The 24,092-nt window shown below is 42.3% G+C and overlaps 1 protein-coding gene across 1 annotated transcript in view; it reads right to left on the bottom strand.

Annotated features, from left to right (window-relative positions):
- The window catches only part of LOC117871817 (chloride channel protein C-like), a gene marked incomplete at its 5' end in the record, with an annotated part of 108,665 nt that overhangs the window by 60,943 nt on the left and 23,630 nt on the right, over positions 1–24,092 (bottom strand). The window contains 5 exon segments of the mRNA XM_034759573.1: positions 2,636–2,807; positions 11,825–11,996; positions 12,526–12,629; positions 16,537–16,634; positions 23,598–23,792. Coding sequence (XP_034615464.1) covers positions 2,636–2,807; positions 11,825–11,996; positions 12,526–12,629; positions 16,537–16,634; positions 23,598–23,792 — 741 coding nt within the window.

The following is a 24,092-nucleotide window of genomic DNA, read 5'->3' as shown; positions in this document are numbered from 1 at the left end:
CTGAGTATGCTGGCACCGCTCTAATTCTCCTCCCCTCCCAGGCTTGCGGCGTCGATTGGAGGAGAATTAGAACGGAGGCTGTGTGCTCAGCGGAGGAGGCAGAATGGAGGTGATCTGGGGCGGGGAGCAGTTCCCCTGTGCACCCCTTCCCATTACTGCGGGAAGCCCTCCCCGCGCCCCTCTGCCCCAGCTCACCTCCACTCCACCTCCTCGCCTGAGCGGGCTTTTAGGCGCCCTCAACCACTAGGCACCCTAGGCGACGGCCTAGTTCGCCTAGTGGTTGCACTGGCCCTGCTTGGAAGGCTATTCCAGAACTTCACTCCTGTGATGGATAGAAATCTACATCTAATTTCAAGCCTAAACTTGTTGATGGCCAGTTTATATCATTTGTTCTTGTGTCCATATTGGCACTTAACTTATGGCACTGATGTATTTATAGAGAGCAATCACATCTCCCCTCAGCCTTCTTTTGGTTAGACTAAACAAGCCAAGCTCTTTGAGTCTCTTCTGATAAGGTCGGTTTTCCATTCCTTGGATCATTCTAGTAGCCCTTCTTTGCACATGTTCCAGCTTGAATTCATCCTTTTTAAATATGGGTAACCAGAATTGCATACACTATTGCAGATGACATCCCACCAGTGCCTTGCATAAGGGTATTAAACACTTCCCTGTCTCTACTGAAAATACCTCACCTGATGCATCCTAGGACCGCATTAGCCTTTTTCAGAGCCACATCATATTGGTGGCTCATAATCATCCTGTGATCATCCAGTACACCCAGGTCTTTCTCCTCCTGTGTCACTTTCAACTGATACATCACAAAAGCATAAGAACAGCCATACTGGATCAGACAAAAGGTCCATCTAGCCCAGTATCCTGTCTTCTGACAGTGGCCAATGCCAGGTGCCCCAGAGGGAATGAATGGAACAGTGATCAAGTGATCCACCTCTTGTTGACCATTCCCAACTTCTGGAAAACAGAGGCTATTCCTGCCCATCCCAGCTAATAGCCATTGATGGACCTATCCTCCATGAAATGATTTAGTTCTTTTTTGAACCCTGTTATAGTCTTGGCCTTCACAGCATCCTCTAACAAAGAGTTTCACAGGTTGACTGTGTGTTGTGTGAAGAAATACTTCCTTTTGTTTGTTTTAAACCTGCTGCCAATTAATTTCATTTGGTGACCACCACCGCCAGTTCTTGTGTTATGAGAAGGAGTAAATAACACTTCCTTACTTATTTTCTCCTCACCAGCCATGATTTTATAGACCTCTATCATATCTTCCCTTAGAAGTCTCTTTTCCAAGCTGAAAAGTCCCAGTCTTTTTCATCTCTCCTCATATGGAAGCTGTTCCATGTCTCTATAGTCATTTTTGTTCCCCTTTTCTGTACCATTTCCAATTCCAATATATCTTTTTTGAGATGGGGCCACCAGATCTGCATGCAGTATTCAAGATGTGGGTGTACCATGGGTTTATATAGTGGCAATATGATATTTTCTGTCTTCTTATCTATCCCTTTCCTAATGGATAATAATAGTGGCAATAAGATATTTTCTGTCTTATTATCTATCCCTTTCCCAACATTCTGCTAGCTTTTTTGACTGCAGTGGATGTTTTCAGAGAACTATCCACAATGATTCCAAGACATCCACAGCTTATAGCAAAAATTCTTGTTGTTACTCTCTAAATGCATGACTTTCCACTTTCCACTATTAATTTTCATCCCATTTCTAGAACTCTAGTTTACAAGGTCATAAAATCATGACATTTTAAAGACAAATCAATTAGGGCAGACAGGATATTGGTTTAAGGTCCCATCTGAATGTTTTTTGTGCTTACGCAAACACACGCACATCCACACACTCACCGATATCCATGGAACATGATTGATGTACCTTGGGAGGATGAAATGTTGAGTCTTTCCTGACAGGATCTGAACCTGTGGTATCCACATCACTTATCTTGTCTAGTGTGAATTTCAGCCAACTCAAGTCTCATCTGTCCCTCCCATTCTCAGCACAACTAATTGCTCAATCCTTAGGCACAGGTATTGAAACCAGGGTAGGCTAAGACCCCTCTAATTGTAATACTTTTCCATTTAGCCTTTAACTTTGCCCCCAATGTAAACAGTCCTAGTGTGTTCTAAAGAAAAAGTGTTCTGCTCAAAATTAGAGGTACACAAAAACAAGTGGGGCACCCCGTTGTGAGGGAATCTCAGGAGTACACTTACAAAGACACATTGTGCAAGACCTCCCTCCCCACAAAAGTCACCCCTCACTTCAGGTGTCAGATATTTAAATATAATAATCCAGGTTTTAAAACTAATCAAAAGAGAGATCCTGGATTCTGCTCCCTCGCTGGTACATTATTGACACCTCTGTTACTATGGAGACAAGAAATTGATTCTCTTCTCTCTAAATTTAAGTGCCAATTCCAAACATATTTTGCTAATGAAAATCCTTGCAAAAACACCCCAAGAAAACCAAAAATAAAACAACTAACCCAACAAGCCTCCCACTTATGAACTTGTGTCTGTGGGTCATGAGTGTGGAGTTCACTTAGTTGTGACAGTGGAAGATTTAGGCCACCCCAGCCTGCAAGTTGGCCAAATATCTAAGAACTTAATACATTTACCATGATAACTGTGAGGGAGATGGTTAGTCTTGACACACCGCTGAAAAAAGAAGCAGCTCCAACAGCAGCAAAGAGTCCCGGATCAATCCATGCCCCTTGTTCATTGGTCTGAACACCAAAAATGGACACAAGTATCAGGCCAACTATCCTGCCATATAAAGCTCCTGTGTACCTGCATGTGAGGAGAAGAAAATAAGGACACTACTTTTGCCAGACACATTATTTTCCAGGATTATTTTCTTCTTCTCTAAACCGGCATTTCATTCTGTCAGCTTTACTTTTGTAACATAGCACTGTTCCAGTAGCACCAGGGTCCTTGGAGTTATGGGGGCCCAACCAACCAGGGGGAAGTAGAGCCTGCTGGCCCCACAGGGCAGAGAGGAGGCTGGGATGAGGGATCCCTCCAGATGGGGCAACCCCAGGCATGAGCAGTCAACAAGGATGTGTGCAAAAGGTATGGGGGAATCGCAGTGCTGGGGGAGGGAAGGCTCTAGAGAAGGAAGACATGGCAGCCACCCAGAGACAGAGCACAAAGGTAAAAGCATGGGCCACTTTGCATGGGGCAGGGAACTGGGGGAACAACAAGCAATGGTTGGGGGCAGGGAGAGCTGGGGGAGGCTAGTGGGGGTTGGAGCAGAACTGGGTGAGTAGTTCAGAGCTGTTGAGGGTGGGGAAAGGGGACTGGAGCAGAGATTAAGGCATCTGAAGCAGAGTTAGGGGGAGGAGGAGAGGTGAGTGTGACGGGATCCCCCCAGGGTGCAGCCTGGGACAGTGGAAACGCTGTGCCCCCTTAACTCTCTCCAGCCTGGGCTGTCTTTCACAATGCTTTGCTAGTGACAAGCAGCAAGCCCCTCCAGGCACTGTGATCCCTCAGCACAACAGTATGTGGAGCCCCACAGCCAGCTAGATTGCATGAATGCTCCCAGCGCCACTCATGAATCACACAGAGAAAGGCACCAGACAAATCCCCCCAGCTCCCAGCACTGTGCCCCAGGAATATACCGTCTTGCACTGCTCAAAACAGGCAGTGCAAATTTATTAATTGGTTCACCCCTTCAACAATGGAAAGTGGTTATACAGCAGCCTTTGTCAAATCTGAGCAGATTTACCACACACTTCAAGCAAACTCACTGGTAAAGATAAACAGTAAAACAAATTTATTGACTATAAAAGATAGATTTTAAGTGATAGGCAAAAAGTCAGAATTACTTACCAAAAGAAATAAAATATAAGCACGCAGTCTAAACACTCAACCCTATTAGACTGGGCAACATATAGATTAAGCAGTTTTTCTCACCCCCTTGGATACTGCAGTCCTTAATATACAGGTTTCTTCCTTAAACCTGGACCAATCTCAACAGAGTCTTGTCTTCTTCTCAGTGTTTTGGTTGCTTGCAGCATAGGTGAGGGCAGGAGAAGGGCCCAGTATGTGTCCACTGTGTTTGTTTTATACCCTCACTCCATGTGCTTGGAAAATGTAAGTCCAGGCATGTCTGGTGGCATTGCTGAGTTTCCAGGCAAGGTTGAGCAATTCCCCTGGTGTGGCCTCATGCAGGTGAGTCACTACATTGTAGCTCCCTTGCTGGACAATGGTTGTTGATGGGTTGATTGATACCCTGCCTGGGTGTTGATTACTTTTCCTTTCTATGTGCTCCCTAGGAAAGGTTCTGTCTCTTGTTCAGCTTCAAAACTCTGCCAGCTAACAAATGGGACAGTTTTCTTGGTCACTGACATCTCTCCTGCCCCCGACCCCCGATCCTGAGGGCATGTTGCCTTCTGCAGGAAAGGAGCTAGTCTCAGCCCCTCCCATACTTGAAAGTATGCTGCTTCCCTGTGTTACAGAGTCGCAGGGATCCTCACCCCCCTCAGTGGTTTCTGAGATCCCATCACCCTTCTCTGGGCTTCCCACGGGATACATTTCTTTATGCTCCCTAGAGTGGGGTCTGGGTCTGGTTCAACTTGCTGACAGCTAACTGGCAGGCATTACATCTCCATCTTTTCCTGATGTGATGTGGTGTTGCCTCCAGCTGCAATGCAGGATTTGGTCTCAACCACCCTCCCACTTGGAAGCATGTGGCTTCCCCCGCTGCAGAAGAATCAAGGAGACTCTCTCCCATTCTCTCAGCAGTTCCTGAGACCTTACCTTTCCCTCGGGGGTCCCAGCATAAAACTGTTTTTTGTTGCAGACAAATACCTTAACCTGAGCTACACGAAAAATATCATTACCAAGGAGCAGGTCGACTAGGAGGTGTTTCTTTACCCCCATAGTCAAAACACTTTCCAAACCTTCCCACACCACATGGATTTTAGCTAGTGGTACCAGGAATCTGCTTTCGCCCACCCCCACAATCTCTGCCATTTGGCCAGGTAATATGCTGGCCTTTGGGACCACACTCTGCTTAACCAGAGAGATCTGGGCACCTGTATCCTTCTGCCCCAAATACTCCCTGCCATTAATTTCGACAATCTTAACATGCTCCATGTCTGGTTCTGCAGAGGCTAATCTCACAAAACCAATATGATAGGTTTTGATTGCCTGGGGGGGTTCTGTGTTGAGAACAGCAGAACTAACATGAGTTATTGGTTGCCTGCTTCCTCCTAGCACAGGGCATTTATTCCTCAGGTGATCAATGGAATTACTCTGATAGCACCTTTGGGGCTCTTCTGCTTTTACAGGAGAGTTGGGAGAAGGGTTAGAGGAATGGTTTAGGGGAGGTGAGTACCCAGCCTCCCAGCCATCCTCCCTCTTGCTAGGGATAAAATGGGAGCTTCCTTTCCCACCAGATTTAAACACCTCTTTCAGTGGTATGTTTTCAATAGATGCCTGGGTCTGTTCAAAGGGATCAGCAAGAGACGCCATCTCTTCCACAGACTTTACATCTTTGTCCCATAGACACCGCTTTACATCAGCCTAACATACGCCTAGGAAATGCTCTTGAGCAACAAGATCCAACATTCCCTCAAAGCTTGTACCACCTTTGCCCCTTACCCACTTTCCCATCAAATCTTTCATTTTGTTCACATATTCCCCATTACTCAGACCAATATCCCTCTCAAGATTCCCAAATTTAACTCTATATATTTCAGGTTTTTTTGCAAAACAGCGTGTTTAAATTTACAATAGTCTAAAGCATCCTCAATAGGCATTTCATTGAATATATTCAGAGCTTTACCAGTTAATTTTGCAATCAGAGTAGGAACTCTCTTGACACCAGGGATCTCATGCACTGCACACAGCCTTTCAAAGGTAGGCAGATATTCATCAATATCATCTGTCTCCTTGTATGCAGGACATAAATGGTCCCATCTGCAGATTTTTGGAGCGATGGGAATCGCTGGGGTCAGTGGGTTCTGGTTCTGCTTCTCTAGCAGGTCCAGTCGGTGCTTTCGCTCTCTTTCTTCCCGCTCTCGCTCTCTTTCTTCCCATTTCTCCTTTATCTCCAGTTCTTTCAGTTGCAAGAGTCTCTGGTGCTCCCTCTCCTTTTCTGCAATCTGTAGTCTAAAAAGCTCCAATTTTGCAATTGTTTCACTGCTTTCAGTCATTTTTCCTGTTTTTCTGTCCCTAGTCCCCTTTCCCGAAATAAGCAAACAGAAAATAACAAACCGGTAGCCTCCTCCTGACTGTCCTTAGCCACCACACTTAAAGCCTTACTTAAAACCTTTACACCAGTGTATGGAATGCAAATCTTGCTCAGTACAACGAGCTATGTATTTCATCCTGCTCACAGCACCACTGTGATGGGATCCCCCCCACCCGGGGTGCAGCCTGGGATTGTAGGATCGCTGTGCCCCCTTAACTCTCTCCAGCCTGGACTCTCTCTCACAATGCCTTGCTAGTGACCCGCAGCAAGCCCCGCCAGGTGCTGTAACACTGGTCTACAATTTTTGAGAAGTCGTCTGCTTCAGAGATAAAATGTGCTATTTATTATGCATTTTGATGTGCTGAATTCAAATATGACAATTAAAACAACTGATTGGCTACTGTTTCTAAAATATTTAAGTTTTTACATTTTATGTCTATGTATATTGTGTAGATAGTAGAGTTTTAATCATAAATTGTAAACCTAGGTCTTTTCATGTGTTTATGGTTGCTTTACATGATAATATTTCACCTGTCCTGTTTATGTAACACTTTAAAAATCAGCAAAAGGGTTATATAAATACAATTTATTATGAAACAAAAGGCAAAAAACTATTTTGTACATAATTTAGTCCTATTCAGTGTCTACTCGGCGCTTCTTGGCTTGTCTCTTGTATTCATTAAACGGAGCATCTCTTGTCACTGTCCAGCAATAGTCTGCAAGCATTGACGGGCTCCATTTGCCCTGATAGCGTTTCTCCATTGTTGCAATGTCCTGGTGAAATCGCTCACCGTGCTCGTCGCTCACTGCTCCGCAGTTCGGTGGAAAAAAAAAATCTAGATGAGAGTGCAAAAAATATATCTTTAGTGACATGTTGCAACCAAGGCTTTTGTATGCCTTGAGGAGGTTTTCCACCAACAACCTGTAGTTGTCTGCCTTGTTGTTTCCGAGAAAATTTATTGCCACTAACTGGAAGGCTTTCCATGCAGTCTTTTCCTTGCCACGCAGTGCATGGTCAAATGCATCATCTCGAAGAAGTTCACGAATCTGAGGACCAACAAAGACACCTTCCTTTATCTTAGCTTCACTTAACCTTGGAAAATTTTCCACGGAGGTACTTGAAAGCTGCTTGTGTTTTGCCAATGACCTTGACAAAGTTCTTCATCAGACCCAGCTTGATGTGTAAGGGTGGTAACAAAATCTTCCTTGATTCAACAAGTGGTGGATGCTGAACACTTTTCCTCCCAGGCTCCAATGACTGTCGGAGTGGCCAATCTTTCTTGATGTAGGGGGAATCTCTTGAACGACTATCCCATTCGCAGAGAAAACAGCAGTACTTTGTGTATCCAGTCTGCAGACCAAGCAAGAGAGCAACAACCTTCAAATCGCTACAAAGCTGCCACTGATGTTGGTCATAGTTCATGCACCTCAAAAGTTGTCTCATGTTGTCATAGGTTTCCTTCATATGGACAGCATGACCAACTGGAATTGACGGCAAAACATTGCCATTATGCAGTAAAACAGCTTTAAGACTCGTCTTCGATGAATTAATGAACAGTCTCCACTCATCTGGATCGTGAACGATGTTGAGGGCTGCCATCACACCATCGATGTTGTTGCAGGCTACAAGATCACCTTCCATGAAGAAGAATGGGACAAGATCCTTTTGACGGTCACGGAACATGGAAACCCTAACATCACCTGCCAGGAGATTCCACTGCTGTAGTCTGGAGCCCAACAGCTCTGCCTTACTCTTAGGTAGTTCCAAATCCCTGACAAGGTCATTCAGTTCACCTTGTGTTATGAGGTGTGGTTCAGAGGAGGAGGATGGGAGAAAATGTGGGTCCTGTGACATTGATGGTTCAGGACCAGAAGTTTCATCTTCTTCCTCGTCTGACTCAAGTGAGAATGATTCTGGTGCATCAGGAACCCGCAGTCCTTCTCCGTGGGGTACTGGGCGTATAGCTGTTGGAATGTTTGGATAATGCACAGTCCACTTTTTCTTCTTTGACACACCTTTCCCAACTGGAGGCACCATGCAGAAATAACAATTGCTGGTATGATCTGTTGGCTCTCTCCAAATCATTGGCACTGCAAAAGGCATAGATTTCCTTTTCCTGTTCAACCACTGGCGAAGATTTGTTGCACAAGTGTTGCAGCATATGTGTGGGACCCACCTCTTGCCCTGATCTCCAATTTTGCAGCCAAAATAATGGTGATAGGCTCTCTTAACCACAGTGGTTATACTGCGCTTTTGTGATGCAAAAGTCACTTCACCACAAACATAGCAGAAGTTATCTGCACTGTTCACACAAGTACGAGGCATCTCTGCTCACTTTGGCTAAACTGAAATGTGTCCCTTTGCAAAATCAAACACTGACAAATAAGAGCACGACACTGTATGATTTCTAGAGCTGATATAGAGCAATTTGTTCAGCAGAGTGATGTAAGCTTCGTTATGATTGCATCATCCATGACTTCTAGGAATAACATGATGCAATTCATATCATGTATGACGCAATATCACCTTCAGATTGCATCATTCATTGTTTTGCCTAAAAAGCAAGTACTGTCCAAACCCAGTCATAGATTTATTTATAGATCCAGTCAAAGATGTATTTTAGTCATTTCTGGTTTAAACTGAGATCCCTTCCCTTTATAACTCACTTATCCTCCGCCATTCCCAAGTCAAGGGTCGTATATACTGACCCAATAGCATATTTTGAAAACTAGAACCAATCAACAATTTTAAGCATCATTTTTGTCCTCAGTGACCCAGAATTAGTAAAGTTTGACTACATTTATTTCAGAAGCATTTTGGCTGTAGAGCAGTGTATTAATCACTCAGCACAACTGTATGTGGAGCCCCACACCCAGCTAGATTGCATGAATGTTCCCAGAGCCACTCATGAATCATACCAGCCAAATCCCCCCAGCTTGAGCACTGTACCCCAGGAATATACCATCTTGCACTGGTTGATTGATATCCCACCCAGGTGTTGGTTACTTTCCTTCCTGTTGCCTCTGGGGAGCTAATATCTGGCTTATTCTCCAATTTACAGCATGTTTTAGTGGCAGCCATACCACACAATTCTCATAACTTCACATGCATTAATGCTATACATATATGGATAGAGAAATGACTTTCAGCAGATCACAACCTTTCCCCTGATACCTTACAAGGCATGCCTTGTAAGGTAAGATCACGATTATATAAAAATGAGGAATATGGGGGTTCCAGGACACTCCCCCAAGGTATAGAATGTTGCAGTGGGTTGGAATAGAGCTAGAGGAGACCAAGTTGGGGTGCTGGGGAACGGCAGCTCCAGGAACCAGGGCAGAAGGGGAGCTAAACAGGAGCTGGAGAGTAATTGGATCAGGGCTGGGGGAGCTGAGGACTGGACTGAAGGAGACTGGAGCAGGGTTGAGGGAAAGCTGTAGGGGGACAGGATCAGAACTGGAGGGGAGCAAGGGAGGCCCATGGGGCAAACTGTGGATTTACAGGGGAGTCATGAAGGGGCTGGAGGGAAGCTAGGCAGGAGCTGGGGGATGGGAGGGCTAGGTTGAGGCTATGGGGAATTAGGCAGGAACTGGGAGTATCTAGGCAGCAGCTGGGGGTTGGAAGGGCTGGACTAAGGCAGGGAGGCAGAAGTTCGAGGCAGGGATTAGAGGATGATGGTGATAGATTGAGGCTATGCAGGAGCTCAAGGGGAGTGGATTTTGGAATTGGGTCCCAATCTATTCTTGCAACAGGGTCCTCTGGGGCCTTGTTATGGCACTGATTTAGTGCCTATCACTATAGCCTCTAGTACAGTATTGAATTACCTACCAAATTTCCCTCACTTTGTATGAAGAGGCTAATATATCAACTGCTTTTCAAAAAGAAGGGGTATAGTATGATGCAATATTTAATGCTCTCCAACATTCAGTGACAATGGGGTTTAGAGGCATACACTAAGGCCTGGTCGACACTAAGAAATTAGGTCAGTATAACTACATCACTCGGGGGGGTGAAAAATCCACACCCCTGAACACCACAGTTAAACCAACCTAATCCCCAGGACAGACAGCACTAGGCTGATGGGAAAATTCTCCTATTGACCTAGCTACCACCTCTCAGGGAGATGGAGTACCTACACAGATGGGAGAACCCCTCCCATTGGCGTAGGTAGTGTCATCACCAAAGCACTACAGCTGTGTAGCTGTGCCATTGCTGCATTTTAAAGGAAGACTACCTTCAGATGGCAGGGATTTGGGGTATATCAATCAGGCCAATCCAAATAACATCAATCTACACTTCTATAGCTCCAGCCTAGAATCTCCAAATGGTTTTTAAAGCATTAAATATACCTCACAACAACCCTGTGAAGTAGGCACAGACAATATTATGATGTCCATTTTACACATGGATAAATTGAAGTGAAGAAAGGTTACTTGCCCTAGGTCATACAGTGAATCACTGATGAAGCCAGGAATAGAACCCAGGAGTCCGAGTCCCAGTCCCCTGCATTTAACAAAAGGCTACACTGCAGCACAAGAATTTTCAGTACAAAAAGCCTTGCCATAAAGGTAAAATTGATGGGTTTAGTCATAATTTTTTATTTCTTGTAAAAGAAATTTAATTGACAAAGAATTCAAGCCTTGAATAAAGTCTTGGGCTTGTACAACTATTCCCCCTGTCAGAAGAGGCATTGTATTACCTGAAGTTAGAAGGATTTGGAGAGTATCATATCTCACTATTACTCAAATTTTTTCATTTACTTGTGTAACGGATATATTTTATTGATGTCTGGCGTCCAGATATATTGGGCCGTAGATGTCAGGTTACTAGTTCATAGACACAGGAATTGGCTGTTAGACCTATAGACTACCCGATATCTACTTAAGCAAAAATGTGCCAGGCTTTTAGCAACTACTTTCTAGTGAAAAATAATTTAGATATCAACTCTCAGGGAAAAAAAAGTGTTGGGCAAAGAAAAGACAGAAGATTTCATATTACAAAACTATCTCAAACGTAGGGATTCCTTCAGCGTCTAAGTGATATTACCTTGGTTATCCATTCTCCAGTCATCAACAATTCATCCTTTATAGGTTTACTATATCAGTATTCATATAACATCCTCCCACCATTACTGTAAGGATTCCGCACTAGTATGCGGGAACCTACTCACTGAAGACATTGGTCTGAACCACAAAGGCAAGACCTAGATGCAAACTTCCCCAACATTTAGACATATTCAGGTTGACTGTTTAAAGTCAGTCCATTATGGACACAGGGTCCAAATGAAAAGTCTGAATCCAAACTACTGTTATAGAGATGAAACCAGTTTGAATGCTTGCTCCAAATGTAATGGGTTTCCAAGTTTAGGGTTTTGGTTATGCCCCATCCATAGCTATATGGGGATGTTTTCTCCCTCATTTCCCTTCTGCAATTTTACCCCTCTACCCAACTAAACTCCTGCTGAGTGACCCTGTTCCAGCGAGGTGACCTAGTCAAAGCAATGACAGCATTCCTATTGGTAGCCTTCATTTTCCAACCCATACGACTGCCTCGCCAACATAGGCCTTTCCTATATATAACCTATTAATTTACATATGCAATACTTACAACATGGGTATAACCAGGCCACTAGCAACAGCAGAACCCGCAGTCCAGCAAGAGAGAAGGAAATAAAATGCCAGAGCTGTAATGAGAGAGATATATCCAAACTCTTCATGCGTCCCACGTCTGAACAAGTACATGATTCCTCGCTTACCATTCTCAGCTAGGAGTGCAGCTGCTTCAAGGGAGAGAGAAAAGAAAAGCAGGAGTACAGAAAGGTAAATAGATTCTTTAAAAATACCCACTAACAGTTCTTGTAACTTTCAACCTTGATTATGATTAAATAAAGTTCATAGCCAATAGGTTAAGTCTACAGTGCTAGTTGAGGTATACAAGACTTCAGGAAAATGAGAACCATTTGTGTTTACCCTCTGCAGACTGTGATATTATTCTTTTAGATGACCTAAATGGAGAGAAACAGTAGCCATTTAGCCAAGAAAAAGGAACTTCTTGGCTTCTCCCTTTATTAGTCTCTCTGATAGACTCTCTTTCCCTCCCCTATAAACCTCAGAAATGCTATAATTCACAAGCATCCCAACTCACACATTTTAAATGGGAGACTCAGTTCTTCTGGCACGTCTCTGGAGAAGGAAAATAAAATCCACTTCAAAGAAAACCTACGTTGCAACTAAAGATATTTGGAGACCAAGTTCAAATTACACAAACACAATTTATTCTTAGCCACCATTCAGCAGACTTCTCCTTACCTTCATTAAAGGTTTGATTGGAATATTTGACTCCATCTGGTCCTATCCACGCTGTGCCTGATGGACAACTATATTCCGAAATTTCTCTCTCAAATGGGCTTATGCTTAAAAATTAAAGGGAAAAGAATATTAAATGGATGAGTGTAATGCAGAGCATCTGTACAGAATATATTTATTGGACACTTCTGATAGATATCCCCCAGAAAGAATACCCTTCTGTATCTTCTCTAGTAGCCCAATCCAACTCCCTTAAAGTTGGCCTTAGTTTATTATAGTCATGTCCCACTAGATATTCTCCTACCACTGAAAAAGCTAAAGTTTCCAAAATTAAGGAGTCATGGGTTTCACTCTACAATGCTGGAGAAAAAAAATTCTATTTTAAAAATCCAGTGCCCAATCTGGTCATGACCTCATTACCAGGTGAGTATTATTGTAATACTGTAAAATATCATTAGCACACCAAATTGTTCCTAATAGATATTTCTCTCTGTGTAAGTCCAAATCACAGGGGCCCCAAAACCAGAGTGGAGTTTGCCATTTGGATTGTTTTTTGCAAGGACGAGAGAAGAGCCATGTGCACCTGTCAGTACCAGGTATTTCATTTCATACAAACTTGTAAGCAATGAGATGGGCCTGTCAGCATCCTGATTGCTTTCTTTGTACATAGCATTACTTTTGCCCCCCTTCTTCCCTGTCTCTTTGTCCTTTTAGAGAGAGAGAGAGAGAGAGAGAGTGTGTGTGGGGGGGGGCAGGGATTGTCTCTTTCTCTGGGTTTGAAAAGTACACACCATATTTTTGCTTTTACCACAAACAATGTGAACCCCATTCGTTCCACCAACAGCAGGAAATTGGTGGTGACTGGCCCACCTGATCCCTGCTCAGAACTCCAGAAGAAAGTGAAAACATCAAGGTTCTAGCCAGAGCAGGAAAGTTTCTTACAGACCCCAAATTGGCAACCAAAGGAACACAGGATTCAACCCAATTTTTGATTTGCCTTCTTACATCAGTCTCACCCCCACAAAAGAAATGAACTGCCAATTTTTTAGAAAGTGATACACACAATAGCCCAAGAAAAACAACCTTCTTGACCCCATCTTGAGTCAGAAATTGTGTAATTGATCCATATACTCATCAGCAACATCTCATGTCTTTTCCTCTATCACTCCCATATTGCAAGAATGCCCTAACCCTGGGCAATAGGATAGTCTGAGGTGGGTGTCTCTCTCAATCTGTCCTGCAGGAGCTGATCCATTTTGTATAAAATATTTGAATAGTAATTGGGCCAAAGAGAAAGAATTATTATGGCACTAACCTAAGATGTGGAAGACCCAAATTCAAGTCCCTGCTCCAATGGCTATTTAATTATTTACACAAAGTGGAACAGCTTCAAGAGCAGAGATTGAGCACACTCTGTCCCAGACTATCCCATAGCCCAGTGATTAGTACACTCACCTGCACTGTGGGAGACCCCAGTTCAAATCCCTTCTCCACATCAGGCTGAGGGGGGAACTGAACCCAAGTTTCCACATCCTGGGTAAGTGTGGTCCTCCTGGCCATTTTGTGAATTTAGCCCTTCTTTTAAAAAAGTTAGCCCTGGAAATGAAATATTTTGTTTGACTGAAACTAATTTTTGTTGACTTTTTCAATTCAACAACATTTTCCAGAATTTTCCGTTTCAATTTGACCCAACTGCAATTTTGTTGTTGTTGTTTTGATTTTTCAGGGTTGGTTAGTTTGTGGGTTTTTTTCAAACTGCCAGTGAACTGAAGAATCAGTTACTTGCCCAGCTCTAGCGTAGGCCAGGCCTAGATGTGTTATGATAGGATGTATTCTATGAAACAAAGGCATTGGGGAAAGAATTTTTGCTATTTTTGTGGAGACATTGAAATTTATAAATCTTCCTCTGGAGCACTCAGTGAGGGGTCATATTACATTGGAATAGGTATATCCCAGATGATCAATACTAACTTCCTACAATTGCAAGGATCAATGGATCTCAGTCATACACTGTCTGCTTCTTTGTTTCTAAGAGAATCGTGAACAAGGCTTTAGTCCACTTTCATTCTTGTGGTTTATTATAGCCAGAAGCCTGGTGAGACTATGTATAGCCTGGTAGAGTTCATGACAACCTATTATTTACTTCTCTTTAGGTCTATCCAGTTTCACTAGGATGGAGTCTTTATGACTGGGCCTATTTAAGCTGCACCAGACTAAAAGTTGGCGCAAAGACTGACAGCTTCTAACACGGATCAGCTGGACAATTTTTGATTCAAAGACAGGCAAAAAGACATAAAATTCTTGTGATTTCAGATGCACTTTCTATACAACTTTAGAACAAAAACAGCTTTGTTTTGAAAAAATGACATTTTACAAGCAGTTAGCCCTTAAAACATAAAAAAAGATGTTGAGGTGAAGGAAAAGGCTTTTCCCTATAAAGATCCAAAGAGCTGTGATAAGTTTGCCAAATCCTGATATTAAGAAGGTGACAAGTTATGTTTTTTAAAAGAAAAGAAAATCTTTACTACAGCACACAGCATTTATTCACGTTACATAGATCAAATGATACTCTGAAACTAGTGGTATACAAAGTAATATATGTCTGCATTTTTATTTGACTTTTGTAAGGCACTCAGAGTCCATTGTCATGAGTGGCAAATAAATCTTCATATAAAATTAATGCAATATAATATAATGTCCCACCATCCTTTTCTACAGCGTAATTGTACCATATTCACCCTTGTAAACTGGTGAAAATTCAGCGATAAACTGTCATTTAACTTAAACTTTGTCCAAATCCCCTATATTCTTCACAGATATTAGCTAGAAAAAGAAATATACTTGGCTGCAAGATCAAAATCAAACCTGAGGCGGCTCATCTATATAACATCTCTACAAAATTTACATACATTGGATTGTATCACTCTCACATGACACTTGTCATCTTAGGCCCCTACCTGAAACTTATTCCTTGCTGGTGTACCCTTCTACCATGCAAAGGCCTGTTCAAGTCAAGTGAGAGTCATATAGGTACAGATGGAACAAGTTGAAGGTTCAGTCCACTACAGTCTAATCCAAAGCCTACAAAAGTCTGTGGGATCTTTCCATGGGCTTTGAATCAGGCCCTTAAAGTGTAAGTTATTTGAGCCAGGGACCATGTGCTCCTACATGTTTGTACTGTACATGGTACAATGGAGACCCATTCTGATTGGGTATTCTGGCTGCTACCACAGTACTAACATTAATCCAATTACTTTGTCTCACTTAATGGATCAGACACGGATAAGTAAAATGCACCCCATTCCAGAGAATCAGTGGAGGGCCCTCCACCCCTATAAACTCCAGGTAAGATCTTAAAGTAAGTCTTCTGCGTAGCTTAATGCATGGGCTCTCTGCCTTGCACCAAGTTCCACCCCACGCATTTCTTGCATATGTTATCTTGTTCTACTTTGATTTATATGGTTTCTTGTTTCTGAAAAACTGATTTGTTCACTTTTGTTATGTGTTTTGTCACAATGACGGGCTTTTGTCATTGCTTTTTAAAATTAGGGGCAAAGCAATGCAAGGGAAGTTTAAAAGAAAAAGAAAATTATTATACAAGTTCACAACCAAATATGCCCCTTAGTAAATGGATGTGTTAGAAATTGAGAGCAAAAGAATTTTTCTTTACTTCTGAGTTCCTCGAGCATAGATATTTATCATCTATAAACTTTAAAGCAAAATTATGACTTTAAAGCAAAACCTAAGTTGAAAATGCACTTGTAGGCTCAAATATATGAATGGTCATACCCCCAAGCCTGCTCATTCATTTTTGCATTTGTCTTTAAGCATGCACTGGTTGTTGCATTCCCAACTGCCACATTGGAAAAGTTCACGTGCACAAATAAAATTCTGCATTTCAAACACCCAATTCTATATGAATGTTTATCCCTGGATGTCATAGAGACTAATGGAAATACTGTAGTAATAATTAGCATTTCACATAAAGATGCTTGTGCCATTCTCACCACTTACATTTCTGAACTGTTCTTCAGCTGCAAAGTTCTCAGACTCATGACTGGAGTGCAAGAAAAGAAATATGGCAAGTAGACTGTAACAGTGATGGTACACACCTGCAGGTGTAAAAAGTCAAAAACATCAATGTGTGAGGTAGAAACACAGAAGAAGAAAACGTGAAGGATCTAGAATCACCAACACCAGCAGCTATCGCAAGAAGATTGTTCTGTGGGATGTGCCCAACATATCTTGAGAGATCTATCTTGTTTGACTACAATCACTTAAACCTCAATCCTGAAACATCCCACACACAGTCAGACCGCTGTGTCCACAGCGAACCCTAGTGAAGTCAATGGGAGTCCACCCGTGACAGCCACCACCTTGGCCAACCCAAAGGGATTGAACTGGAGATCGCCAGAGCTAAAAGCATGAGCTGAGCTGCTACAGCTTGAGTTAAAGAATCGAGGTTTTGTAGCTGGAGGCTATATCGACTCCTATTCTCTGTGGATCGGCATAGAGGGGCACCTGTAAAACACACACACAGATGGGTTATACCCCCAAACAGAGCTCCTTGCAGGACAGAGATCTTAGACTGAAAACTGAAACAGTGTAAACTGTGTTCTATGTACCTTTTGGGAAGAATCTAGCACACTTTGGCATCTTAAAATTATCTGTGCTCTTAAAAAGCCCCAAGCCCACCCCCCTAAAACCCTGTAATGTCTGGCTATTTCTATTTTACTACAGTATTACTTATTTGTAGACATGCTTACAGCACTCATCATCATAGTACACAGGTACTTATTTCTGCCTTGTAGCCTCATTGCTTAACCAATCCACTCAGGAGAGACTTCCGAAAGGTTTGAAAGAAATATTGTTTTGCTGCTCACTGACAGAAAGCTCTTAAGTATCAGAGGGGTAGCCGTGTTAGTCTGGAACTGTAAAAAGCAACAGAGGGTCCTGTGGCACCTTTAAGACTAACAGATGTATTGGAGCATAAGCTTTCATAGGTGAATGCCCACTTCGTCAGATGCAAGAAAGCTCTTAGACACTATAGTAGTGATGGGCACCTTACAAATGCCTGAAATAAATTAGATAAAATATTGTACACAGACAAGTAGAGATCAGGTTTAGCCAGACACTGTAATCCTTCATGAAGGAGAGCCCTCACCATCCACGTTCCTTCTGCTAGTTCTATTGTACCATTTGGAAGAGGATACTAAAAATAAAACTAATGGAGGGTTTTTTTCCTGATTATTTTGTTCTTGTTTAAAAGCCCCCGCCCCCCTCCCCCAGTTTGTAAATCAGCACTGGGCTAAGCCACAATGCTGAGATCTTGATCCTAACTGCCCCAAACCTCAAAACTGGTTGGACCTTGAACTATGATTTAGGTCCATCTATAGTTCTAGCCAAATGAAGGTAAAATTACTATAAGGAAAGAGAAGATGTTTTTTAATAAATCTGCCCTACAACTAGGCAGGTGTCTGTGAGGAAACTACTGAAACACACTGGGCCATTATAAAAGTGCCCTTTTTTAGGCATAAAGTGAGACATTCAGACACACTCTGGAAAGTAAAGTGGTACACTTAGGGAAGAAAAACCAAATGCACAAATGCAAAATGGGGGATAACTAGGTTGGCAGCAGCACTGGTGAGAAAGATTTGGGAGTTGTGGTGGATCACAACCTCAACATGAGTCAGCAATGCAATGCTGTTGCAAAAAAAGGAAATGCAGTTTTAGTTTGCATTAACAGAGGCACAGGTTGCAAGTCATGGGAGGTGATAGTACTTCTCTGCTCGGCGCTAGTTAGGCCTCAGCTGGAGCACTGTGTCCAATTTTGGTCACCAATGTATAGAAAGGATGTGAAGAAACTGGAAAGGATGCAGAGGCAAGTGACAGGATGATCAAAGGGATGGAATGCAAGCTATATAGGCAAAGGCTGAAGGAACGGAGTATGTTTAGTTTGGAAAAAAAGAGATTGAAGGGGAACATGATAGAGGTTTTCAAAAACTTGAAAGGTTGCCATAAAAAAATATGGAGAAAAGTTGTTCTCTCTTGCCATAGAGGGCAGAACAAGAGGCAATGGGTTCAAACTACAGCATAGCAGATTTAGATTAAAATTTCCTAACTTTAAGAACAGTAGGACAATGGAACAGACAGCCCAGGGAGGTTGTAGAAACTCCTTCACTGGAGGTTTTCAAAAGGAGCCTCGATGGCCATCTGTCTTGGATGGTTTAGACACAACAAATCCTGCATCTTGGCAGAGGTTTAGATTAGATGACCTCTGCAGTCCCTTCTAACCCTATGATGCTATAGTTATTAAAACACATTAGGTAGTACATTTATGGAAACCAAGGAGCTAAGATACAACTGTATCTACAAGTATAGCTGCTTGTCATACAATTGTATCTCAAGTCTTTGTTTCTCTATATCGCAAACATAACAAGCTTATGGCCACAGCCCTGCTAAAACAGACAGACTGAACTAGAAATAGTTTGGGTCTTACAAAACATAAGTTGGGTTTTGTTTTTGCAAAATCAAAATCAGATATGGTTCAGATCCAGCTCAAACTTTATCCAAAGCCCCCAAAATTTGTACATGGGTGTTAGACAGGTGATTGGCTAGGGGATTCCAGTTGTGGCTGGTTTTCATTGCTAAGTCAAGCAACTTTTAAAAGTTTTGATAATTTAAAAAAATGTGCCATGAAACTGTTTACCCAACCTAGGGAAACTCTGAGCTTTTGGAACTTAACAATTAGACATCATGATAAAAATATAAAGAAAAGGAAAGATATGTTCCCTAGATTCCTGGCAAACACTATCCACATTGTGATTTCCTTTTTACAGGGAAAGGTTATGAATTATGGAGAAGCAAATATGGCCATAGGTCAGGAGGGCACTTTATAAAGACAACCATCCCTATTCTAAGGGCTGGAGATTAGGAATTCAGTTCCCGTTAAAGGGAAGGTGCTTAGGGTTATCTTGTGGGAGTGGGAGATACCACTGTGATTTCTTTCCAAGTTTAAATGCTGACTTGTTTATATAGGATTAGTCTTGGTTAATTAAAGTCTTGGTGACATAGATTCTTTTAGTTTCCTGACTCTACATTATTTTAATAAATGCATTATATGGTTCCTTTCAGATCAAATCACTACTGCCCTGCCTTCCTTTGACCAAGACATGATAAGACAAGGCTTGTAACCTAAGAAGGACCTTCTCAAGCCAATAAAAAGGAAAGAATCTGAATAGGAGTTCACTTTGTTGCTTTCATTAACTTTGGTGAAGAACTTAGATAAAATGTTTATTTTAAAAAGTAAAGGGGGGGGGGAAGGGATGAAATATTTAAACCATGGGAAATATGAAGCTTTAAGCAAAGCTATTTTAATAGCTAAAACATTTGGGCTATTTTGATGACTTCAGCAAGATGCTGAACACGCTCAATTCCCATGGACTCAAACTGAGGACTATCTGTATTATTTTTAGGAATACTGTGCATGCCTCTGTGTGTTTATGCTGGGTTACTTGCTATGAGGTGAGATCAAAAGGGGATTTAGAGGAATCAAACAGGAAAGGCAAAACAATGACCTAGATAAGAAGCATCCCACAGTAGCCAGGTTAATTAGCTGTAAAGGAGCTGAAGCCAGCAAAGTTACACAGTGCTAAGATATCAAAAAAGAGAGATTAAAAAAACAACACTTGTCAGTTAAAGGATTCATGGCAGAAGGGGAGGGGTAGAAAGGGCTGTCCACAGATTGAGGCTAACACAGAGGCTGACAGACACTTAGGCTACTCTACAGATGGAGCTGGGAGTGCAATTCCCAGTTTGAGTAGCCATACTCGTGGCTACCTCTCGTCAAGCTAGCGCACTAAAAATAGTAGTGTGGCAGCAGTAGCACAGGATCGTCACCCTAAGTATGTACCCACAAGCTCCGGGTGGGTTTGTACTCAAGGCAGCTATCCCTGTACCACTGTTGCCACTGCTTGTGCTACCATGACTAGACTATTTGTACTAGCTCAATGTCTGCTCAAGCTGTGAATCACACCTCCAGCTCCAAGTTTAGACATAGCCACAGAAGGAGGGAGACGCTGCAACAATCGTCTGCGTCTCGCAACCAGAGATGGTGTAACTGGGCTGAAGGGAATTTACCAAAACCTGCAAGAAAAGATTAAGATGTAAATAAGACCCATGCTTATAGGCTTTTCATTGTTTTAGCCCTTTACTCTGCATACTATACATCTTTGGGTGAATAAATAATGCGCCATTTTGAAGAAGCTATTTGAGTCTCTTTAATCAGCTGCTGTCACAGGCCACCCCAAGGGTGAAAGGACTTATAGGTCCTAATCCCAGTTGGGCCTCTTATTAGTGTATTTGGTCAAGAGGAGGTGGGGCTGCAGTCCAGAGATCCAGACTAAGAGTGGTGGTACTGTATGGTTCCACACACAGTGAGGTGCAGGGCAAGCCAGCTCTGCCACGTGAGGTGTGCACTCAAGACTGACTGAGAGGGATCTAAAACACAGCTCACCTGGTAATTGTGACACTCTCTGAATCCTGCTATTGCTCAGTATCATGTAGGATTAGCCCTTTAGTGGTGTAAAATAAACTTTTTATTACATCTTGTTTTCTCTTTATATCTGATCCCAGATCTTGGCTAGCTGGTCGTAAATTTAAAACCCATCTTGTGTCCTGATAAAGTAATAGTCTGCATTCGTACATGTAAGTAGTTCATGCAAGGAGTTTGTAATGTATTTATGAGAAGGCAACAACAGGTGAAGCTGTAGAGGGAAGAAAGAGAGGCTTCCATAGCTCAGACAATCTAAAAATGATAAATTAATAGTTGCAATTCATGACATTACGCACCAAGGAAAAGCATGAAGCTTTCCGGATATAAAAAAAGCCCCTGGTTATTATTAGGCCTCAATGGCATTGCAATTCTGTTTGGAGCCTCCCATCAGCATAATTACTCTGTGAGAGGTGGAAGCTATATCGGAGGGAGAGTGTCGCCCACCGACACAGCACCAGTGTGGACAGCGCTAAGGTTGATGTAACTTATGTTGCTTAGAGGGGGTGTCTTTTTCACACCCCTGAGCGACATTAGTTACATTGACTTAAGTGGTAGTGGAGACCAGCCCTTAAGCTTTAGGGCAAGAACACCATCTCACTCTTGCCTCTTCTAAATGAGGTTAGTAAGTAAAGGAATACAAGAAATTCTGAAGTAAAACATCAGAGATTGATAAGGGGCAGGGGTTTCAAGAGGTTTATGGAACACATGGTTTAATGCCTCATTTAATTAAGTCTTTTCTACGCTACCATAACAATAATTAGTGCCCCTTGGGGCACTCAACTACAATGGGATTGTGATCCAATCACGTTCTAAAACTTTGAAATTTGCCCAGGGCCACAGTATATTTTTTATATATTTATTTATAATTATATATCCTGTTATAACAGAGGTGGATGCTGCCTATAGCAATGGGGTACAACTGTTATAAATGGATACTCTCTACTCCGGTTGCAATTGTGTTGTAGGCCAGGACCTAATGTCAGTATAGCTCAAAAAGCATAGAAGAATTAAACCAGTAACCATTGTTCTCCTGTGACACCAATATCCTTTTGCTGTCTCAGAGCAGAGGTTGGCTGATAGGGTCATTTGGGCAGACGGGCAGGCAAGGATTTACATGGGTGCGCTCAGTACCCTTTAATAACATTTCCTCTTCAGAAGGGAGCCTGAACTCAGTAAATATACTGGCACGTCGCCTAAGAGATGTCAACAGCATGAGGTTTTGGTTTGCACACGTTTCTCTGAAGAAAAACAGTACAATAGGAATATTCAGACACTTTAAAATATCTGAAAACCCTGCAAACTTCTGCAAAAAATGGAGAAAGGAAAATAATGGGAAGTGGGCATTCAGAAGATAAAACTGGTGGAGAAATCCAACTCAGAGTAATCTACAAATAAAGTACAGAAGAATATTCTAAACACTTCACCACCTCCACCCCAAAACCCCCTCTCCATATCTTTCACCATAATTTTGAAATTGAAAATGATGGAAACACACACATAGACGCACACATGGAAACCTTTTAGGCTTGCACTACTTTTCTAGTTCTTATGGAAAAATCCTTCCCACAAACTGAAAACCGTACTCAGTGGGAGACCAGATAGCTCCAAGGACTGTAAATAGGATAGATCCCTTCACATCTAGCCCAGGCCTCAATCCAGCTATGAAGCAACATCTAAAAAGTTCTCAAAATTCATCCAAAAGTTCTGAAGTCCTCTCCAACCCTTACGCCCCATGCATCTATCATTCCCCCAACAAACAGAGATCCTTCTTCATGGTGTGTCATGTTACTTGGATACATCACAATCCTAAGGGGTATACACTCCCAATTGCCTTTTACGTTTTAAAGGTGCAGATGTAGCAGAGGGATCTAATTGATTCTTTTGGACCAAAGCAGGGGAATAGACTGACCCTGCAAAATGACAAGTGGATTAGAGGGGAAACAGGCCTTCCAGACTGCCACCTGAAGATACCAAAGGCCAAGGAGGAGAACATGTCACCCCTCGATGAGGGCAGAGAGGATGGAGAGAGGATGCAAGCAACCATGCCTCTCCCAAATGCCAAGGTGGTCTGTCATTGCTGATGAAAAATAAGGAGAAAGGAAATGTTTGGAACCTACTGGTGGCAACCATCCAAACACCAAAAATGAATGTGACAGCCATCAACCCAGCAAAACAGTTCTCCATACTGCTAAATAAATGTAGCATCATGAGAATGAAGGAATGGCTTGGGGCAGCACGGAAAGTAACGTGGTAAGTGCTGTAAAAATAATAAATGATGAATAATAACAATAAATAAACACTGTACACTCCTACCCATGTACACACAAGCTGAAAATCCCTGTACAACATTTTGGGTCCCTTCTGCCCATTGCACATCAACTGTGCTAAATCATGCACCAGAAAGTCACTTTTCCCTGTCATCTGCTGTTTCATCTAGCCAACTTGTGACTGGCCTTCACTCTTACCTGAACTATTTTAAACATGACTTCAATCTTTAATTGAGAAACACACATTTACTTACAAGAACCAGCACAGACTCCAAGAGCTTGCTTGTTTTTCTGAGGGATGTTTTTTGAATTGAGCTAAAGAAACGCTCACGTAATTTATTAATCTTTATATTTAGGGAAACAAAGAGAGCTCCGAAAAGTCCTCCAAGTATTCCAAGGAAAATGGTTGGAACGAAGGCCAAGACACTCATATCCAGCAAGTTTTTAACCTGAATTGAAGGAGAAAAGAAAGACAGTACGTTCTGAGAATTCTGCCAGTGATTTGAAATACAGCAGCTACTCTGCTAAGTGAAACATGATATAACAATGCAACAAATAAGCAAAATTTACTTTATAAGAAACAGATCTTTCCTTGCAGCTTAAGGAGTGCAGTTCTCAAATTTAGGGATGTTCCCATGAGGAGCCAAGAGCCGTCTCCTCAGAACCTTGCAGGATCAGAAAGTACAAGCCCAGGCAGCACATAGCTCCACCAGCCAGTTGTTTTAATTTTTAAAAAGATTGGAAAGGAC

Source organism: Trachemys scripta, chromosome 2, assembly GCF_013100865.1.
Source record: "Trachemys scripta elegans isolate TJP31775 chromosome 2, CAS_Tse_1.0, whole genome shotgun sequence".
Taxonomy (NCBI): Eukaryota; Metazoa; Chordata; order Testudines; family Emydidae; genus Trachemys; species Trachemys scripta.
The sequence above is the reverse complement of the archived record's forward strand: the minus strand, read 5'-3'. Positions and strand labels throughout refer to the sequence as shown.